The sequence below is a fragment of the Haemorhous mexicanus genome, chromosome 9 (assembly GCF_027477595.1).
Source record: "Haemorhous mexicanus isolate bHaeMex1 chromosome 9, bHaeMex1.pri, whole genome shotgun sequence".
In the NCBI taxonomy this organism is placed as follows: Eukaryota; Metazoa; Chordata; class Aves; order Passeriformes; family Fringillidae; genus Haemorhous; species Haemorhous mexicanus.
In genome coordinates, this window is record NC_082349.1 from 2100448 (window position 1) to 2119249 (window position 18802).

The following is an 18802-nucleotide window of genomic DNA, read 5'->3' on the forward strand; positions in this document are numbered from 1 at the left end:
AGCCTGCAATTTCCAGCACCCCCACAATATTTTGTCCTTAAAAACTTGTTACACGTGGAAAAAAATGTGTTCAGTATGGAAAACTGGCCTAAAGGAGGTAACACAAGAGAAACATTCCCAAAAAATTTATGAGGCTTTCAAATGTTCTGCTCTTCAGTTATAAAAGGTTTCCATAGGAACTGTCACCCAAGGTGCTGTGCCTGATTTCTCCACGTTCAGACTGAAAAAAATCCATCCCCTTCCTGTTTTCCAGGTTCCCTGGCTGAGGTTTTTTTGCCTTGTTTATGGAGATTTTCTTGGCTCAGCTGCAAGAGAAATAAATGATTAAGGAGGTTTTTATTATTATTTTGCAGCAATTAGATCATGTTAATTACTCAACCTTTAATCCTGCATGTGATTTGCATGAATTATGCCAAGAGAGTGGATATTGGGAGCAACTCTGTGGCAGTGTCAGAATGCTGGAGGAGTGAAAAGCAGGATATTAAACTCTGACTGCATTCCCAGTTTCCTGCTGCTGGTGCCAGCCCATCTCAGGGTGTCTGCCCAATTTCATTACCTCAGTGCAGTGGAAGAGGTTTAAAATTGGAAAAATCCATCAGTGTTGGCCCAACTGGAAACCCTTGGCAGTCTGATGGTTCAGCTGGATTTAAGGAAAGACCACCAGTTTTTCAGGACCTTGCCAACACCTTCCTGCACATTTTTTTTCCTGCAAAGTGAATTTTTTTCTTGTGAAAAGTGTTGACTTGGCAGTTTTGGGGGCTGTTGCCTTTCTCCGTGGAGTTGCTCCAGAGCCAGGTGAAGGTGAGCTGAAAGGATTCCTTCTGCCCTGTGCCCTTGGCCAGCAGGTTCCCTTCCCTGCTGTCACTGCTGCTGTCCCAGCAGAGGACACTGCTGACCTGGTGGATTTGCCACTGCCAGCTCCAAAAACCTCCAACCAACCAGAGCAAACCAGGATTGCTCCTTCCCAGGCCAGCTCCCAGCACAGAAATGAGCCCAGGGATCTTTTTTTCCACAGGATTTAGAAGAGGCCGCTCTGAGCTGAAGAAAACCTCCAGATCCAAGGTGTGTTCTGCCTCTGCCATCACATTGCCAGCCCTCTGCTCACAGCAGGGCTGTTCCACAGGGGTATCAGTGATCCCATGGGATCTTCTCCCGAGGAGGAACCAGCAGTGCTCCTGAGCAAGGCCTGGCACTCACCCCAGCTGTGTCTGGCACCTCACTAACAAGGCAGGGCTTGGAGAACTTCACTCTTGATCTGCAGTGTCCAAATTCCACTGCAGCCTTTGCTCCAGGAATGCCAGCCCTTCTGGGCCAAGGTCCTTCCATGCTCAGCTCAGAGCACAAAGCACAAAATCATCACCTCTCATCAGCCCAAGAGCTGCCAGGCAGGAATATGAACTATTCCGTGGCACTGATGTTCCTTTTTCCCCCTTAGGGTCCCTGGCAAAGGGGGGTTTGTACAGCAAAACAATCCAATGGTTCCCAAGTTAACTGCTGCTGGAATTAATATTCCAAACATCGCTGACAGCCCAGAGCAGGCTCCTTTGAAAACCCCAGCCTGGGGATAGCTGGGAATCTCTTTTACAAACAACTGAAATGGGCAGCCAAGAGCTGGGAACGCTGCAAATTCATCTTGGAACTCACCAACAGCCTTTTGGATTACCTGCACTCTCTTGGATCCAGGACTTTTGCATCCTAGTTTTTTTCTCCTTTTCCATATTTGCTGCCAGCTTACTCCCATAGTTTTTCCTCTGACAAATCCACTTTCTGTGCTCTTGCCCATTTCTGGGTCACTTGACAGAATAAAGCCTTTGAGAGATCTCCCTTTGCCCAGTTATAGTCACAAGTCCTGCTGCATGTGAACGTCTCCTGAATTCCCATCCATCCTCCCCTTCCTGCCCTTGCCAAGCACAAGGATAAAGATAATATTTCATGGCTTAAGTGGCCTTATAAAATCTTCATGGGTAAACTGTACCAGGCTTTGCAAATCCCACTTTTTAGCCAGGCAATAACATAAGTAAATTAAAAAAAAAAATCTTAATGCATTTTCAATCAATATATTCTGCCCAAAGAAATGCTTCTCCATGATTCCTTGGATATAGGAAAATCCATACACTTGGCAGATCTCAAATACTGCAAGCATCGAGTCAATTTAAAACTCATGAACACAAATTAAAGGCAATGCTCATTTTCACTTCAAAAGAACCTTTTTTTTTGTTGTTGGGAGAATGAAAGAAAACCTACAGGAAATTATCACAACTAAGTTGGGAAAATGACATAAGTGGAAGATTAATGGCCGTAAAGTCTTATCAGTCCAGGGAAGGAGGATCCAGGGTTTAACTGCTGCTTTTATGATCTTGCTCCTCAGTCAATACAGTAAAACAATGCTGGGGAGGGAAGGCCATGGCAGAGCTCAGGCAGTAAAAGTGAACAGCTCTCATGCAGCTCCTTCCAAACCCCAATCCCATCCATTATCAGCAGTGCATCCCATTTATTCCTGCTGGGACAAGGTCAGTGCCAGCACTGGAAGCTGGCATTTGGAACACCTGGAAATCAGAGTTGTCCCTGGAATTATTTTTACCAGCAAGAGCTCGGGCTCTTCCCATCACTTCAAGCAAAGCAGGGCAGTGCAGACCCCTCAAATCAAGAACCATTTGTTCAGAGCAAACCAGGAAGAAGAAAAGAGATTCCGGAAGAAAAGAGATGAAGCAGCAGCAGCGAGAAGCTCTCGAAAAGCTTTTAAGGCAAAAGCAAAAGGGGTTTGATTGTTGGACTTCCAAGAGCTGTTCCAAGAGGCTCTGGAAGCTCCTGTGTTCCTGGCAGAGCTGCAAGAGAACCCTGCAAGCACCTTCTGCTGGCAGGGAAGGTGAGGAACCACCAAAACACCTCTCCCTGAAGTAATGTTGTAGTTCAAGCAATGAACACAATGACTTTTTCCAATGGATGTGGCTATTAATGATATTCTGATACATTTTATCAAAAATGATTTGTCCCACAGTATCCAAGCACCGGCAGGACTTTGGATTCCAAACTGGAAATGAATCCCACCCAGGGCATCAGCTGAGAGCTCTGAGAGCACAAAGCAGAGGCTCAGTGGATTCCTGCACTGCCTGCTCAGCAAAAAGCCTCCACCAAATCCTGCACAAACACAGCACAACAGCAAATCCAGAGCCACTGAGGTTTCAGGAGAGGATCAGGAAAATAAAACCCTTAAATTATTTGCTTTGGTGACTCTAAGCAGTGGCTGACCACTTCCAGAACCGGTCATTTCCCAAATAATGACCAACCAGCTAAAGAAAGCTTTAGAACTTCCATCAATACTGTCATTTGTATTTAAAGTTTAGATTTCTCAAGGCTGTTGATAAAACTGGAGGAACTGGAGTGAATTTTCAGTCCTTTTCAGCCAGAGAAGGAAACTGAAGCAGAATCATTTCAGTGCAGCCACTTCTCCACAGATCTATACTTATATACAGTTTATTTCACTAGAGATTTTAATTTTATACATAGTATAAAGGGATATCCTGGTATCACACATAGAGTTATTTTACTGTACTGTTTAAGAACCAATTTTTTACATAATACAGTATTAAGTACCATATTAATTAAAACAAGTGATTTTTTAAAAAAAACCCTACATATAAATGGATGTTTACCATATGCACAGTGCAAGAACGGCTTGATATCATTGTAATCACAAAATGTGAATCTAAAATACAACACTGTGATTGAAAACATATTGATAATTATATGCCCTTTGTTGTAGACATTGATTAATCTTTGTTTGAATTACCAAGCAAGGTTAAAATTCCAGACAAACAGCAGCAGCTTCTCATTATGGTTTCAAGGTTTCTTCCACAGTAACCCAAGTTTTACAAAACACTGGTTTATCCCTACTTGTGGTCCAAGGAAACAGAAGAATGGCACAGATTCCATTTGGGATTATCTGGTAACTAATGCTAAAGAAATTCTTTATTACTTCCACACAGGAATCCTTTAAGGATGAGTGAAGAGATGAAGATGGAGAAGTTTCTGGGCAGAATTCTCTGAATTTTAGTAACGGAGTACAGGATTTCTCCTCTGCAGATAGGAAGACAATACTGGAATAGAAATCAGGCTGTAATATTTACAGGAAACAGGTGAGGAAAAGAAAGCAATCCTAATGTAAACAGCGAGGCAGAGAGGGCTTCTTCATTTTCCCTTTGCAGAGTGGGGCACTGGCTGAAGGTCAGCTCCCAGGGAAGAGCTGTTTTCCTGGGAAGAGCCCCTTCCCCAGCACAGAATGCACGTGGTACTCGTCGAGAATCCCTAACAGGTTTTCTCCCCTCCCTCCCCCCAAAGTTTCCAGTTCAATAAATAGTAGAAAAATAATCCTTTACTTAAAAATCTTGAGATGCATTGTCCCAGGTCCCGCAGAGCAGCGTGGGCACAGGGAGCTCTCCACCTGCAGAGAAGCCAGCAGCCTTCCTGCTCTGTCTGGCACGTCTGGGCTCTCCAGCTGCAGATTCCTGCTCTTCCAGTTAAGGAAACCAAATCATCTCTGGCTCTTTATGCTCTCTCTCTGTGCTCTTGGCTCAGCACAACAAACTCCAGCTGCTGGATAAACTCCCATCCCTGTTCCTGGAGGTCTAATGTGCCTCCTGCTCCATTTTGCTCCATGTTTAGGCAGGTCCATTCATCAAGCAAGTTTGCAGGCCAGAGCCAGCCTTCCATTCGTAAAAATGCAAAGCTCTGATGCCTCAGTTTGGTGGGGAAGCCTGTGAGGTTGTCCCTGAGGAGCAGCACAGTCCCCATGGCCCTGGAGTGGCATCTGTGGTGTCCTCAGTGCACAGTGCCAGCAACCTGCAGGTGGTGGCTGCAGTGTCCTCAGTGCCACAGCCTGCAGGTGGCAGCTGTGGTGTCCCCAGTGCCACAGCCTGCAGGTGGTGACTGTGTTGTCCCCAGTGTCACAGCCTGCAGGTGTGGGCTGTGATGTCCTTAGTGTCACAGCCTGCAGGTGGTGGCTGTGTTGTCCCCAGTGCCACAGCCTGCAGGTGGTGGCTGTGGTGTCCCAAGTGCCACAGCCTGCAGGTGGTGGCTGTGATGTCCTTAGTGTCACAGCCTGCAGGGGGTGGCTGTGTTGTCCCCAGTGCCACAGCCTGCAGGTGGCAGCTGTGATGTCCTTAGTGTCACAGCCTGCAGGTGGTGGCTGTGATGTCCTTAGTGTCACAGCCTGCAGGTGTGGGCTGTGATGTCCTTAGTGTCACAGCCTGCAGGTGGTGTCTGTGGTGTCCCAAGTGCCACAGCCTGCAGGGGGTGGCTGTGTTGTCCCCAGTGCCACAGCCTGCAGGTGGTGGCTGTGTTGTCCCCAGTGCCACAGCCTGCAGGTGGTGTCTGTGTTGTCCCCAGTGCCACAGCCTGCAGGTGGTGGCCGTGGTGTCCTCAGCACTCGGCATCCACGGTGTGCACGGTGACAGCGGCCTGCAGGTGGTGGCTGTGGTGCAGGGTGGGGTGGTGCAGCCGGTAGTGGTGGAATTTGTGGCTCAGCAGCGCTGCCGTCTGCGGGGGCGTGTCCAGCTCCAGGTCCTCGTCGTGGGTCCCCACGTCCACGCCGGCCGAGAGAGGGTCGTTATTGCAGGGGGGGTTCTCGCTGTCCTCCTGGGGGCTCATGGTGCTGTAGCCTGGGAATGAACAGCAGCAGTGAGCACAGCAAGGCTGGGTGCTCAGAATTCCCAGGGCTGGCTGGGCACCCTTCATGGAATCAACACGGGGTGCTTAGAGAGGGAACAAAACTGTTTTCTTACTAGAAGAAACCCCAACAGATTCATCCTCTCCTCTAAGTCTATAACAGATCCCTTTCCCTGCTACTCCCAATTCCCAGGGCTGGCTGGCACCTTCATGGAATCACACAGAGCGCTCAGAGAGGGTGTAAAACAATTTTCTTAACAGAACAAACCCCATGAACTCATCCTCCCCTGTAAGTCCACACTGGAAGCCTTTCTCTGCCATCATCTTTGGTTCAAAGCTTTGGGGATCTGTGGTTTGTGCCACTCCAAACAGTAACAGCACCCACGTGCTCAGCAGTTTGTAACAACAGAATTGCTGGCACTAATTTCAAACCAAAACATCAAAGATACCACCCCCAAAAAATCTGTTAAGATATAACCTGGATTTATCCAAATCAGCTGTTACCACCCAGACCAGGCTGCAGGGCAAACAACTCCCCCTCAGCATCTCTAAATGCAAAACCAAACGAAATTTAAAAGGAAAAAGATCTTGCTTGAATTGGAAATAAATCCTTCTCAAAAAAACAAGGACTAAAGGCTAAGGAAGTGCTGGTGCTCCTGAGCATCTCGCTCAGGTTTTCAGCTGGAGACACCTAAAAAGAGGGTGCTAAAAATAGCAGCTGAGTCCCCAAAGCTGCCTCCCATTTCCCATGCTCTGAGTCATGGCTTGGAGCTGGCACGGAGGAATTGGGGAAGAAGCCTGGGCAGCCCTTTGAAGATGGAATTACAGAAACTAAAAATAGCAGCACACATTCCAGATGGAGGTAGACAGCTCCCCTGCTAACCCAGGATGACTAAAAGATGGGAAGGATTTGCTGGGACTGCAAGGAAAGGAGCAAAGGGAGCATTCATCTGGCAAATCTGCCTCAGCACAGGTAATCTCACCCCAAATCCAGGGTAATTCCTCCTAGAGCAAGATTGTCTAGGAGACATCTGTTCATCCACATCCCAAGGCTCTTGCCTTTGGGTTTCCTGTTCCAATTCCATTAGTGCAACCAGAGTCTTAGGGCTGGGCCAGGTCTGCTGGAAGGTCCCCAGCCTTGCAGAGCTGACAGCTTGCAGACTGCCTTGTCTAGCCCTCCTCCTCCTCATTTCCTAATAAATTAAGCCTCCTCATGGGTCAACAGCATTACACCCTTCTAGCAGCTTTCCAGATCTAAGAAGATTTAGTCTCAGGACAGGGGAGACACATCCCAACCCCCAGAGCCTAATGAGGCCCCAGCTTAAAGGTGCTGGAGGATCACAGAATCCTGGAATGGTTTGGGTTGAAAGGGCCATTAGAGATGATCCCATCCCACCCCTGCCATGGCAGGGACACCTTCCACTATCCCAGGGTGCTTCAAACCCCATCCAGCCTGGCCCTGGACACTGCCAGGGATCCAGGGGCAGCCACAGCTGCTCTGGGCAGAACAATTCCTTCCTAACCTCTGATCCCTTTCAGTGGGAAACCATTCCCCTTGTCCTGTCCCTCCAGTTCCCTCAGGGGGAAGAACCTTCTCCTGATCTCCAGCCATTCCCTGGTCCTGTGCCTGTCACAGGGAGCAGAGCTGCACTTCAGGAGGACATTGAGGACCCCAACGAGATCTCCCCCAGAACAAACCAAGTCACAACTATCCAACAGCAAAGCCAGAAGAAGCAAAGTGTCTTGTCAGGCTTTGCTTCTGCATGGAGCCAGCCTGCTGAGGGAAAGGAGCCCCCAGCCCTGCCAGAGCCAGCCTGCTGAGGGAAAGGAGCCCCCAGCCCTGCCAGAGCCAGCCTGCTGAGGGAAGAGAGCCCCCAGTCCTGCCAGAGCCAGCCTGCTGAGGGAAAGGAGCCCCCAGCCCCCAGCCCTGCCAGAGCCAGCCTGCTGAGGGAAGGGAGCCCCCAGCCCTGCCAGAGCCAGCCTGCTGAGGGAAAGGAGCCCCCAGCCCCCAGTCCTGCCAGAGCCAGCCTGCTGAGGGAAGAGAGCCCCCAGCCCCCAGCCCTGCCAGAGCCAGCCTGCTGAGGGAAGAGAGCCCCCAGCCCTGCCAGAGCCAGCCTACTGAGGGAAAGGTCCCCCAGCCCTGCCAGAGCCAGCCTGCTGAGGGAAGAGAGCCCCCAGCCCTGCCAGAGCCAGCCTGCTGAGGGAAGAGAGCCCCCAGCCCTGCCAGAGCCAGCCTGCTGAGGGAAGAGAGCCCCCAGCCCTGCCAGAGCCAGCCTGCTGAGGGAAGGGAGCCCCCAGCCCTGCCAGAGCCAGCCTGCTGAGGGAAGAGAGCCCCCAGCCCTGCGGGAGGGCCCAGCACTCACCGTGGTCGCTCTCGGTGCCGGAGCGGCCCCAGTAGCGGCGGCGGCGCTCGGGGCTGTGCGCGTGGCGCTCGATGACGGCCGCGATGAACCGCGTGTTGCTGACTGCGACAGACACAAACATCTCAGAGCATGGCAGCCTGCAGCCCTCTGCTGCACAGGGCACTGCCCAGGCACACAGCAGCACAGAGCTGGGCTTTACACGGGGCAGCATCCAGCCAGGAGCCTTCAGCTGGGCTGTGCCAGTGCTGAGGGTCCCGTGGCAACAGTGTAAGGACTTCAAAGGGAACGAAAAGGGACGTGGATGCAAGCCATGAAGCTCAGATATGCTTCACATCTCAAGTATTGTTTCAGTGAGGGCCCAGAGCCAGGGATCCATTCTGACCCTGGAGCTTGGGTGCACCAGCTTAACTTACAGCACACCAGCATCATGCAAAGTGCCATTTTTATTGGATGGCAGAGAACTGCAGGCCCCCAAATCAATGCAAAAAAGATTTACTGCCATGTTTGCTGACCATACTTGCCAGACATGGCTTCTGCTTTTCTAAGGCCAAAAAGGGGGAAGGGTTTTCCATACCCTGTGCTGTCACAGTGGCAACTTTTAAGTTGATCAGAGCTATTTCTGGAAGTGCTCATGACAGGGGGTTGTAAGGGGCAAAACTCCTCCACACCCAATGGAGAATTATCTTTTAAAAGTGAAAAATGCCATTTTTCAGCATGAGACTAAAGGTGCACTAGATGTCTGAATTAAAACATTGCTCTTTCATTTTCTACTGCTGAAGCACAGGGCTTCTTCACATTTTCAAATCTAGGGTGTTAAAAAACAAATGGCTGACTGAATCTCACAGTTTTCCCCAGTTTTTTTGGTACTTACTGATTCCTCTGTCTTCATGGCTGTCGTCATCCCTCTCGTCCCTGTCGTTTTCCAGGTTGGACATACGCACTGACATTTCTGCACAGTGTTACAAACAGAAAATACAGCTGGTGAGAGAAAGGATCTGCACCATCTTACTGCCAGCTGCCACCCCAGGAACAAGAGTGGAAGCACTCTGTGTTACTGGTCTGAGCTGGGGGTGCTCTTCTTCCAACGTGGGTGGGGCTGGGATAGCAGGAAATGTCTCATCCCACCTCCCCCTGAAAGGGACTCGTTTTAAAGTTCTGAAGGAACTGATTTACAACAGAGCTGGGGGTTGATCAAATATAGAGGTGATTAGCTCTGATCACACTTAAATTCCCAGAATGGTTTGGGTTGGAAAGGGCCTTAGAAGCTCATCTTTTTCCAGCCTCTGCCACAGGCAGGGACACCTCCCACTATCCCAGGCTGCTCCAAGCTCTGTCCAGCCTGGCCTGGAACACTTCCAGGGAGGTGTTCTCACCTCTGGATCTTTATCTCTGTACCAGTATCCCTTCTCCCAGCACAATTTTGCCCCTCTGACTTCAGTGGTTTCATCTATGCACAGACATTCCATGAACACCACATGGACCAGAACCAGGAAACACAAGTGAAAGAAGACACATGCCAAACCCAAGGCAAAAGGGGGTGAGAAGTCACTCCCAGCAGCTGGGCAAAATAAACACACGATGGATCTGCTGGGCTGAGCTGCAGAAACCTGGGATTAATGTCTGAGCTCTGGCAAAGCTTAGCTTATCTCCCTCTGGGTCTGGGCAGGTTCCCTGGGCGGCAGCAGCAGCTCTGGCTGTACCCAGGAGAGGGCAGCAAGACACAGCCCCTGCGCCGGGCCCGGCTCCCGCAGCTCCAACACCGACTAAAAGCGGGGAAAAGCTGCCACAAACCCGGGGGGGCAGCTCTGGGGTGGCTTTTCCTTTGGGTTTAGTTGTGCTGCTGGGTTTGTTTCCATGCCCAGCCCGTTGCTGAGTCCCCGAGTCGAGCTCACCCTGTGCTGCCAGCGGGGACATGTGCTGGTGGCTGCGGCGGTGGATCTGGTGCCGGTACGCGTACACGGCCAGCACCAGCACCATGATGCAGCCCATGATGCCTCCAGCCACGGGGCCCACGGGGGCACTCTTGATCATGTTCAGGGTGATCACCTCATCTCCTAAAGCAAAAGGGACAAAGCAGAGGGAGAACAACACCGTAAATGCTCTGCAGGAAGGGTAAAACCAACGTGGAATGCGGAGGAGCTCTGCAAGGATTTCTGGGTGCCTGACTGTGCTCACTTGGAATGGGAGAAGGAACTCAGAGAGGTGCAGGAAGGGTTAAACCAACAATATAGAATATAGAGAAGCTCTGCAAGGATTTCTGGGGCTGACTGTGCTCACTTGGAATAGAAGAAGGAACTCAGAGAGAAGACAGGAACGCACAGTTACACCCAGCCCTACATCAGGGTTTTCCAAAAGGGGATATTCACCACATCTCTGCTGCCTGGTGCCCTCTTTATGCTGAGGTCAATGTTATGTGCACGACCCGCTGCGTGTTCTGGGACACAAGCAGCTGAAGGCAGCACCTGCTCAGAAAGGCAGAGTTACCTATTGCTCCCAGGTCATCCACATAGGGACTCTTGGCTCCCACGATGCCACCAAAGCATTCCTTCTGAGGGGCACAGTAGGACTTGTCCAGGTGGGTCTTCCCATCGCTGTCCACCATGCACCACTCGCAGTCCAGCACTCCAAAGCAATCCCTGCATGGCAACACCCAAGCAGGACATGGTCACTTTCCAGCTTAACACCTCTCCTCTGCAAAGCTCAGTCTGGGTTAAAGCCACGAGACAGAGGGAGGCCAAAAGCATCTGTCAACCCTCAAGTACGTGAGTTTAGCCAGAAAAAATTCCATGGAAGTGCTCAAGTGCTGCAAGGGCAGTTACACAGGGAAGCTGCATTTCCAGCACCCCTTTTCTAGCTCGTCTGCTTTGGCATTTTCCTGTACCACTCAGCCTGAGCAAAGGGAGAATCCTACTTGTGACTCCTGCAATAAGACATTTCTCAGTGTGGTGAAGTCTGGCTGCAGTTCCAGCCTTTCTCTACAGCCTTTGGAAGAAGGATGAAAGGATTTGGGCAGTCTGGTCAGAGCTTGGTGTGTTTTACCCATCTCAGGTCCCTGGAGACTGCCCATAACGAGCAAAAATGAGCCCCCAGTGCCAGGAGTAGAACCTCATTCTGGCATCATGCTTCTTTTTCCCCTCTGTTCTTTTCTTTGAAACATTTAAAGCAGAGCTATTTCCATTGGCTTATTTCCACAAGAGAGTGTTCCAAGGGGTGGGGAAGGCCACCTTACCCACTCTCTGTCCTCTGGTTGCACTGGGTGTTGATGCACTGTGGGAGTGCATCCTGCAGGCTGGGATCAATGGCTGTGAAAGTCATCGGCTCCTGGTGCACCTCGCAGCTGGGATTCCTGCAAGGCACCAAAGAACAGAGCACTCACAGCACAATCCATTCCAATCACCTTCACCTCCTGCAGGTCATCTGCTTCACTCTACTGGAAGTTCTGCCTGTGGGATCTCAGCAGGGCAAACAGGGAGTTTGTTCCTGCAGTGCCCTGGCTCTCACCTGCTCTCGGCGTTGGTCAGGTTCCCAGTGCACTCGTTCACCTCCAGTGGGCACTCACAGGGACACTCACACTCATTCTGTTCCATCCTGCAGGGCAGAAAGCACAGGGAAAACCCATCAGACACCTCTGGGATTTTAACTCCACGGTGCTGCAGCTCTGGAGCAGCAGTTCCCATGGAAAAGGCTGGCAGTGACTCTGCCCCTTCCCTGGGAACAGGGATTGCTCTGTCCTGCATCGGGACTGAGGGTGACCCACCCCTGGAATCCCAAAAGCAGGGAGTCCCTCAGATTTGGATGTGAGGATCCTTCCAGGCAGTGCCACAAACACCTCAGGATGGTGTGGGCAGAACCTCCTGGATCCCCTCAACAAAAAACCCCCAATCCATGTAAAATCATGGGAATTTCTATACCATGGGAATTTCTATACCTCACCCACAGTAACTGCTCTTGAGCCACTGAATCTCTCAGTGTCTTTCAGCATGACCTACCCAAACCCCCCTGGGTTAAACTCTCTGTCAGCCTGGCAGAGATACCCTGCACCTCTCACAGGCAGCACAGCAACTCTTATTTTCCCTGGTTTCACACTGAATGAACTGAAGAACTCGCTGTGCTGTCTGAACCTCAGAGCAGGGCTGAGGACAGCAGTGTCCCAGCCCACTGTCACCTGTGGCAGTTGAGGCACAGCCTGTCCACCATGCTGCAGGCACAGAAGGCCAGCGAGTCGCACGTCTCGTTGACGATGCCCACGAAGGCGTTGGTGCCCGGGATCCTCGTCAGCCTGTACTTGGAGCAGTGACTGCCATGCACCAGGTTGGTCAGGTCACCCTGGGCAAGAAACAAGGTGTCAGATGTTGTTTTAGGGAGCTGAAGACTCTTCCCTTCCCCAGGGATCCTGCAGAGCTGTGGGGACACGGATTCTGCCACGGCTTCCAGAGGTGGTGGTTCCCCTCGGGAGTTTGGTGAGGGAGTGCCACCCTCACAAAACAGAGGCTGATTAAGGGGTGGGTAAGTTCTGCTACCCAGATACTTCTGGGTGAAAAGGCTTTGCTGAAGACAGAAAGCAATTGGCTTAGCTGTGAAAATTGGCTTAGTTGTGAAATGTGGCAGCAGAGGTGACATTTCACTCCTTCCCAGCGCTCGCTGACCTGTCCCCAGTGCCAGCCCTCAGTGACCTCCCCAAGGCTCTGATGGGAGCCACCACCATGGGCTGGAAACCTCCTGAGCCTTAGAAAAAGCCACCACAGCCCTGCCCAGCTCCTGCAGACTCCTTCCTGATTCCTTTCTACAAGCTGCTGCTCCGTCCTACACAATTTCCTTCCCAACATCACACTTCCCACTTGGCATTTCAAGTGTGGGGAAAATGTTTAAGGCAACCTGACAGAAATCAATGTATTCTGACATGACTTGCAAATATTTTCCAGTCTTCTCCCACAGTGTGGCAGCTTTGGAATCATTGTGGAGGGACTTTGGCAGGATGGATCTGTGGCTCTGGGAGGGATGACAGCCCCTGGTTTAGACTCCTCGTGAGGGGAAGCTCACACAGGATCCATGGAGAGCACAGAGGATGTAGGACCCCAAAGATTTCAGTCTCACAAATGACAGCCTGGGAATGCTCCCCAGTAAATGGATTTATTTGGGCACCTAAAGATCAGTTATTAGAGACCTGACAGGAGGATGTGACGCTGGCCAGAGCTGGAGCCAGAGGTCAGCTCAGACCCGAAGCAACACATCCCAGCTACAGCTGAAAAATCCTCACCCAGCAACAGCAAAGTGCCCTTTTTGCCCTGATGCTGGCTGAGACCCTGCAGACAGCAGCCACGCTTGGCCAGGGCTCCCACCCACAACCCCAGGATGTCAGGGGACTCTGTTTGTGCAGCCTGCTTTGTGTCTGGAGAAGGGGAACAGAGGCCAATCCCCACGGAAGGCTGGCTCCCAGCCCCGGCTGCTGAGCCTGGCAGGGACTTGTGTTTCCACCAGGAGAAACCCAACCCAAGCAAAGCCCACTCAAAAGCCAAATCAGAGAGGAACCACGCTCACCACTAAGCTGGTGTTGAATTTGTAGAAGCGCTGCACGGTCCTGTCACTGAAGCTGTTGCAGAGGTTCTTCTTGACAAAGTTGGGGTGGTTCAGGATGTCGTTTGCTACCAGAGGCTCCTAAGGGGGAAGGGCAGGATTTGATGCCTTTGGAATCAGACCCAGGCAGGAATGAAAGGTGTGGAACAAGGCAAGGGAAAGCAGGCAGACCTTGTGTGTGATGTGCTGCTGCTCCACGGGCGCGTGGCCCTTGGGGTCGATGAGGGTTGGATGTGCCACCAGGTACCCCCTGTCCTCCATGATGAAGCACCTGCCCCCAAAACACAGTGAGAGCCTCCTGTTAGACCTCCTTGGGCTTCAGGGCAACGGGGTGAAATAAAACATGGTCTTAAAGGGCTTTAAACGTTTCCATTTAACAGTGCCACGAAACAAATTCCCTGCAAAATGTCCTTAAAGGATGTGTTGGGTATTTCCCCAAAGCTTTTCCATCTGTTACTGCTCCAGAGAGCCAGGGCCATCAAGGAGTTGAAAACAGAGCTGATTAAAACCAGAAAGGAAAAGCCATCAGTGCATTGTCTGATTGGGGGAGAGCCAGAAATGAACAGAGCCTAATGAACTTGGAAAGCTTTAATGGTTTATTAATTTACTATGTGACTAATTAAAGAGAGATTTCACACTCTCCTTTAATGCCTTCCCCCTTCAGAATTCGATTTGAGTGGGGGATAAATCACTCCTGCTCCACTCCCAGCCCTCCCAAGCTTTCCTCTCCCTTTCCAGCTCTCCCCACGTTGGAGCTGTGTCCCAATCCAGAATCCAGGGAGTTCAATCCATCCCTTTTTCCCTTTCTCCCTTTCCCCTCTCTCCCGTTTCCATGGCCACAGACGGCAGCGCCGGGGAAGGCGCAGGAGCCCCGGCCAGGGTGGCACCATCAGGGGCTCGGTGGCCACGGAGGGGACAGGGGGAGGCTAAAACCCCACTTGATGTTCCCAAAAGCTCAGCAGGGTGGCAGCCACAGCCCTGGCACAGCGGGGACCCGGCTGGATCTGGGGCTGGAGCAGCTTTCAGAGGGATTCCCATGGCATGTGTCAGGTACCCACAGCAGCTCGGGGGAGCAGAGAGCAGGGGAAGCCTCTGTGCTCCTCAGGGGTACAAACTTGGGAGTTTTTGGAGGGTTTCCATTAGAAATACACCTAGAGATGTGGTGTTTGCTCTTTTTCCTGACAGGAAAAGCTTAGGAGAGATACACTACAAAACCCCAAACACCTGAGTTCATATCGAGACTGGAAACATTGGATCCAATTTCTACATCAGAATGTCTGAAAAATATCCTCAAAATTCCTCATTTGGGGAATGCAGGAACAGAATAAAGCATCTGACCTTGCTGATCAGCAGCAGTTTTTTACTGGGAGGGAGTGATGCCAAACCAGAAATCCTGATTTGTTTTTTTTTATGTGCCATAAAATATATAGAAAAATACCCAAACCAGAAAAGAACTGGGAGGACGACAGAAAACCACTTCCCTTTCCAAATTTAAGGTTTAAAAACAAACAAGGAACCAACAGCAGTGCCCAAACCACGTTATCAAGTTACTCCAGATCCAAACCAGAATTTATCCCACCCCCACAAGATTTTTCAGAAAAGGAACAATTACGATACCCAGGGGTCTGCCTGAAATTGGATACTCCAGATGAAATCAGACTTCTTCTGCCTAGGCTGTGCTATGGATTTCTGAGAAAAACATCCCAAAGTTGTATTTGAATAATTGGAGTTAAAATAACTGAGGTCCTGTATCATTCTTACATGCTCACAGGAACTAAATAGGTTAAATTAAAACAAACAGGAGAACTGGGAAGTGTGTTCATTTAATAAGGAATGTTTTTTTCTACCCAGAGTTTCAAAGAAGTCTAAATATAACCCAAAAAATCAAATCAAATCAGTTATCTTCTGCTTTTGTAATCCTGCAGACTGTTTATTTAGCTGATGGCAGTCTGATCTGGAATAACAAAAACATCCACATAATCTTTGTGAGAAGGACAAGCACAAGTTCTACTGGAAAGCAGAGAACACACACTGAAAGGATCAGAATCCTTGGAGAAATTAAGTTGGAAACGACCTCTGGGTCACCTGGTTAAAGAAAATAAATATTTTATTGATTTTTACCTGATTTTGTTCCCCCCATCTTGGTTACAAACTGGCAGCAGGTCCATGAGGACTTTGTAGAAATATCTGAGGGTGAAGTCGATGCCCATCACAGCCACGGAGTGTCCTGAGGACATCTGAGCACTGCAGTGAGGGGGAAGGGGGGAAATGATAAATATTATAAATAATAAAAAATAACCTTTATTCAGGGTAATAATAATAATAATAATAATTCCTGGTTTAGTCACCCCTTGTACAGCCAGCACAGGAGACAGCCCAGGAGTGGATCCCACCCTACACACACCCCACCACCCACAGACATTTAATCCTGAGCGACAGAAATTAGGATTAAAAATTCCCCATCCACACAAACAGAGGATGCAGCCCCTGTATTTTCCAATCCTCCCAGCTGGGAGGAGTTACCTGCACCCCTCTCTGCTCAGCCCCCAGCAGGAGGAATGAATGTGAGGGTGCCAGACTTTGAGCTAAATCCCTGAAACTCCAGAGTGTGGGAGTGACCATGAATGGCAGGCAGAAAATGAGAAGAAAATTACATTTCTTAGGGTGAGTTCTGAAAAGGATCCTGTGATGTGGTGGTGTGCAGCAGCCTGAGGCTGCATTTTGTCCTTCCTCCATTCCTAACACCCCAGTGCTCCCAGTTTGCTCCCAGCAGCACTGAGAGGCCACAGCCAGAGCAGTCCCCTCTCACCCCTGCAGGACACAAAAGGATCAGCTCAGGGGTGTGGGATTTGCACCCATGTGGACCTTACACCTCTGACTTGCTGCTCCTCAAAATTCACTTTTCTCCTTTATTTCATCTCTGAAGACAGGAATAAAAATGTTTAGAAAAAGAAAAAAAAAAAAAAAGGAGATGCTGCAAGGCCCAGCTGGACTGCACACACAGCTCTGGCCAGCCCTGCTCCATGGAAACCCAGCTCTGTGTACTGGGCTGAGGTTTGTTTGCTTTCCAAAGAGGTGCAGTGGAGATGCAGTCAAATCTCACTTGTAGACAGATAAATACAGATTTTAAAAACCTGCATTTGATTTATTGTTCACATTTCCTGGAGGAGGAAGGGAAGGATGGCAGTGAAGCAGCCCAGACACATTTCATGTGTGACAAGGCGTCAAGCTCTGAAGTTCTGCTCTGTCCTAACAGACATAAAGCCATTAGGATGTTGTAAATATTTTAGCTTCATTTTCAAGCATTAAATCCTCCTGCTTTGCTGATGCCAACTGCATTAAACCACATCAGGCATAAATCTTCTCTTCCCAGCCTCCATAAAAAGGAATAAGATACACATGAAATGGGAACGAGAGGTGTCAGCTCTGGCTGCCCTGATGTGGGTATTTAAACCCTCCCAGCAGTCCCTAATGCCAAAATTCCTCTTAACTCCACAGATTCCTCCCCACCCCTCTGGATTTGGAGCTCAGGCCTCTTTGGGGATTATAACCACATGTGACTATGAGCTTCAGAGGTCATATTTACCCAGGAATCACACTCACATCTGCCAAACTTTGTTTAACTGCTCTTTAATCATGTTCTAATAACCCACAGGAGCTTTAAGTTCTTAGAGCTGAGTAAACCATCCCTCGCTAGATAAAAATCAGAATTTTGATTAATTGCACTTCTCTCCTTACAGAAGTGTTTCCCCAAAGTAAATTCCTCTGTGAGAAGCACCACGCAGGGGCTGGGGCTGAAAATGCTCCTGCCAGAACACACAGGCAGAGGTGCAGTGCTGGGAAATCCCACACAGAGCAGGGGAATCTCTGGCAGAGTGGAGGAGCCACGTCCTGATCCCTGCTGGCTTTGGGGTCCCTGGTCCCCAGTACAGCACTGGAAGTTCCCTTGGTACTGCTGGGCTGTTGGGTGGGGAGCTTGGAGGAGACTCCATGTAAAATCCAGGGCAGGTAACTGCTCCTCTGGGAATTTGGGAGAGCTTGGGGCAGCAAGGTTGGGTCCATGTTTTATAAACTGGGCTCCTTTAACCATCCTGCATCCCTAATCCTGGCCTCAGCCTGGGGCCTGGCCAGGAGGGAGCTGGAACAGCACCAGCCTGCTCCTCCAGGAAAAAGTCATTTCTAGAACCATGGAATATCCTGAGCTGGAAGAGACCCACAGGGATTGTCCAGCCCAGCTCCTGGCCCTGCTGCTCCCACTCCAATCTGCTCCCAGCAATCCTGGAAGGGCTCTTGGAGTTTCACAGGCTTTGGAAGCCCAGAAGTGCTGGATTGAAGCCCCCAGGAGAGGAGCTCCCCAGTTCCTGGAGTGAGGACAGCTCTGTCCTTTAGCCCCTTTGTGGCCTCCAGCTCCCTTCCAAACACCTCCCTGCTCCTTAAAAGTGGAGGTGTGGGGGACTCCAGGAAATGGGGAGCTTGGCACTCCTGATGGAGAAGGACTGAACTTCCAGCAGAGAGGGAACACTGCCCAAACTGCCTCAGGAGAGCAATCCCTCCCCTCCTCCCCATTCCTTGGACACCCCACCTCGTGTTCATCCAGGAGCACTTTCCCACCAATCAATCCCTTTTTTTTTAAAATATGCTGTTATTACTCCTCTACCAATAGAGGCACAGAATTCCCATATTCCTATAAACTGGATTTCTCCCAGTGTTTCAGTGCCCCATTTCCACAAGGTCAGATGACATTTTAGGACCAGCTTTGCTTTTCAGTTCTTGAGCACACAGAGTCACCCAGCTCTGGTAATTCAGAGTCCTCCTGCCTGCCCCAGGGCCCCAGGAGCCCTCACCTGGAGGAATGGACAGTGTGGCTGATGGTCACCACGTATCCAGCCCCTCCCACGTCCAGGTAGGGCCCAGTAAAGGTGATCAGTCCTGGATTGGCCACTGCATGCAGGTACCTGGGGGAAGCCAAAAGAAATGCTCACAATCAGTGCCAAAGTCTGTAACTTCAAGACAGAATCCTTGCCTTTCCCAAAATAACTCTGGATTTTGGACACTGTGAACAACAGGCCCCAAATTATTGGTTTTTAATATCAAACAAGTGCCTAAACACAACTGGGACTCCAAACTAACCCAGACTGGCTCAGTAAGTGGTCCCCCAGTAGATCCAGCTGCATTAAAAAAGCTCAGTTTACTTCTGCACA

The 18802-nt window shown here is 50.2% G+C and overlaps 1 protein-coding gene across 1 annotated transcript in view; it reads right to left on the reverse strand.

Annotated features, from left to right (window-relative positions):
* Positions 1 to 3458: 3458 nt before the first annotated feature.
* CACHD1 (cache domain containing 1) overlaps positions 3459 to 18802 on the reverse strand; it is a 96591-nt gene continuing 81247 nt past the window's right edge. The window contains exons 16-27 of the mRNA XM_059853613.1: positions 18446 to 18556; positions 15723 to 15845; positions 13773 to 13872; positions 13566 to 13682; positions 12193 to 12353; positions 11529 to 11615; positions 11257 to 11373; positions 10512 to 10663; positions 9920 to 10081; positions 8899 to 8976; positions 8028 to 8129; positions 3459 to 5657 (exon numbers count right to left, since the gene is read on the reverse strand). Of these exons, the coding sequence (XP_059709596.1) occupies positions 5419 to 5657; positions 8028 to 8129; positions 8899 to 8976; positions 9920 to 10081; positions 10512 to 10663; positions 11257 to 11373; positions 11529 to 11615; positions 12193 to 12353; positions 13566 to 13682; positions 13773 to 13872; positions 15723 to 15845; positions 18446 to 18556 (1549 nt within the window). The 3' untranslated portion in view covers positions 3459 to 5418. The remainder of the gene's footprint in view (positions 5658 to 8027; positions 8130 to 8898; positions 8977 to 9919; positions 10082 to 10511; positions 10664 to 11256; positions 11374 to 11528; positions 11616 to 12192; positions 12354 to 13565; positions 13683 to 13772; positions 13873 to 15722; positions 15846 to 18445; positions 18557 to 18802) is intronic.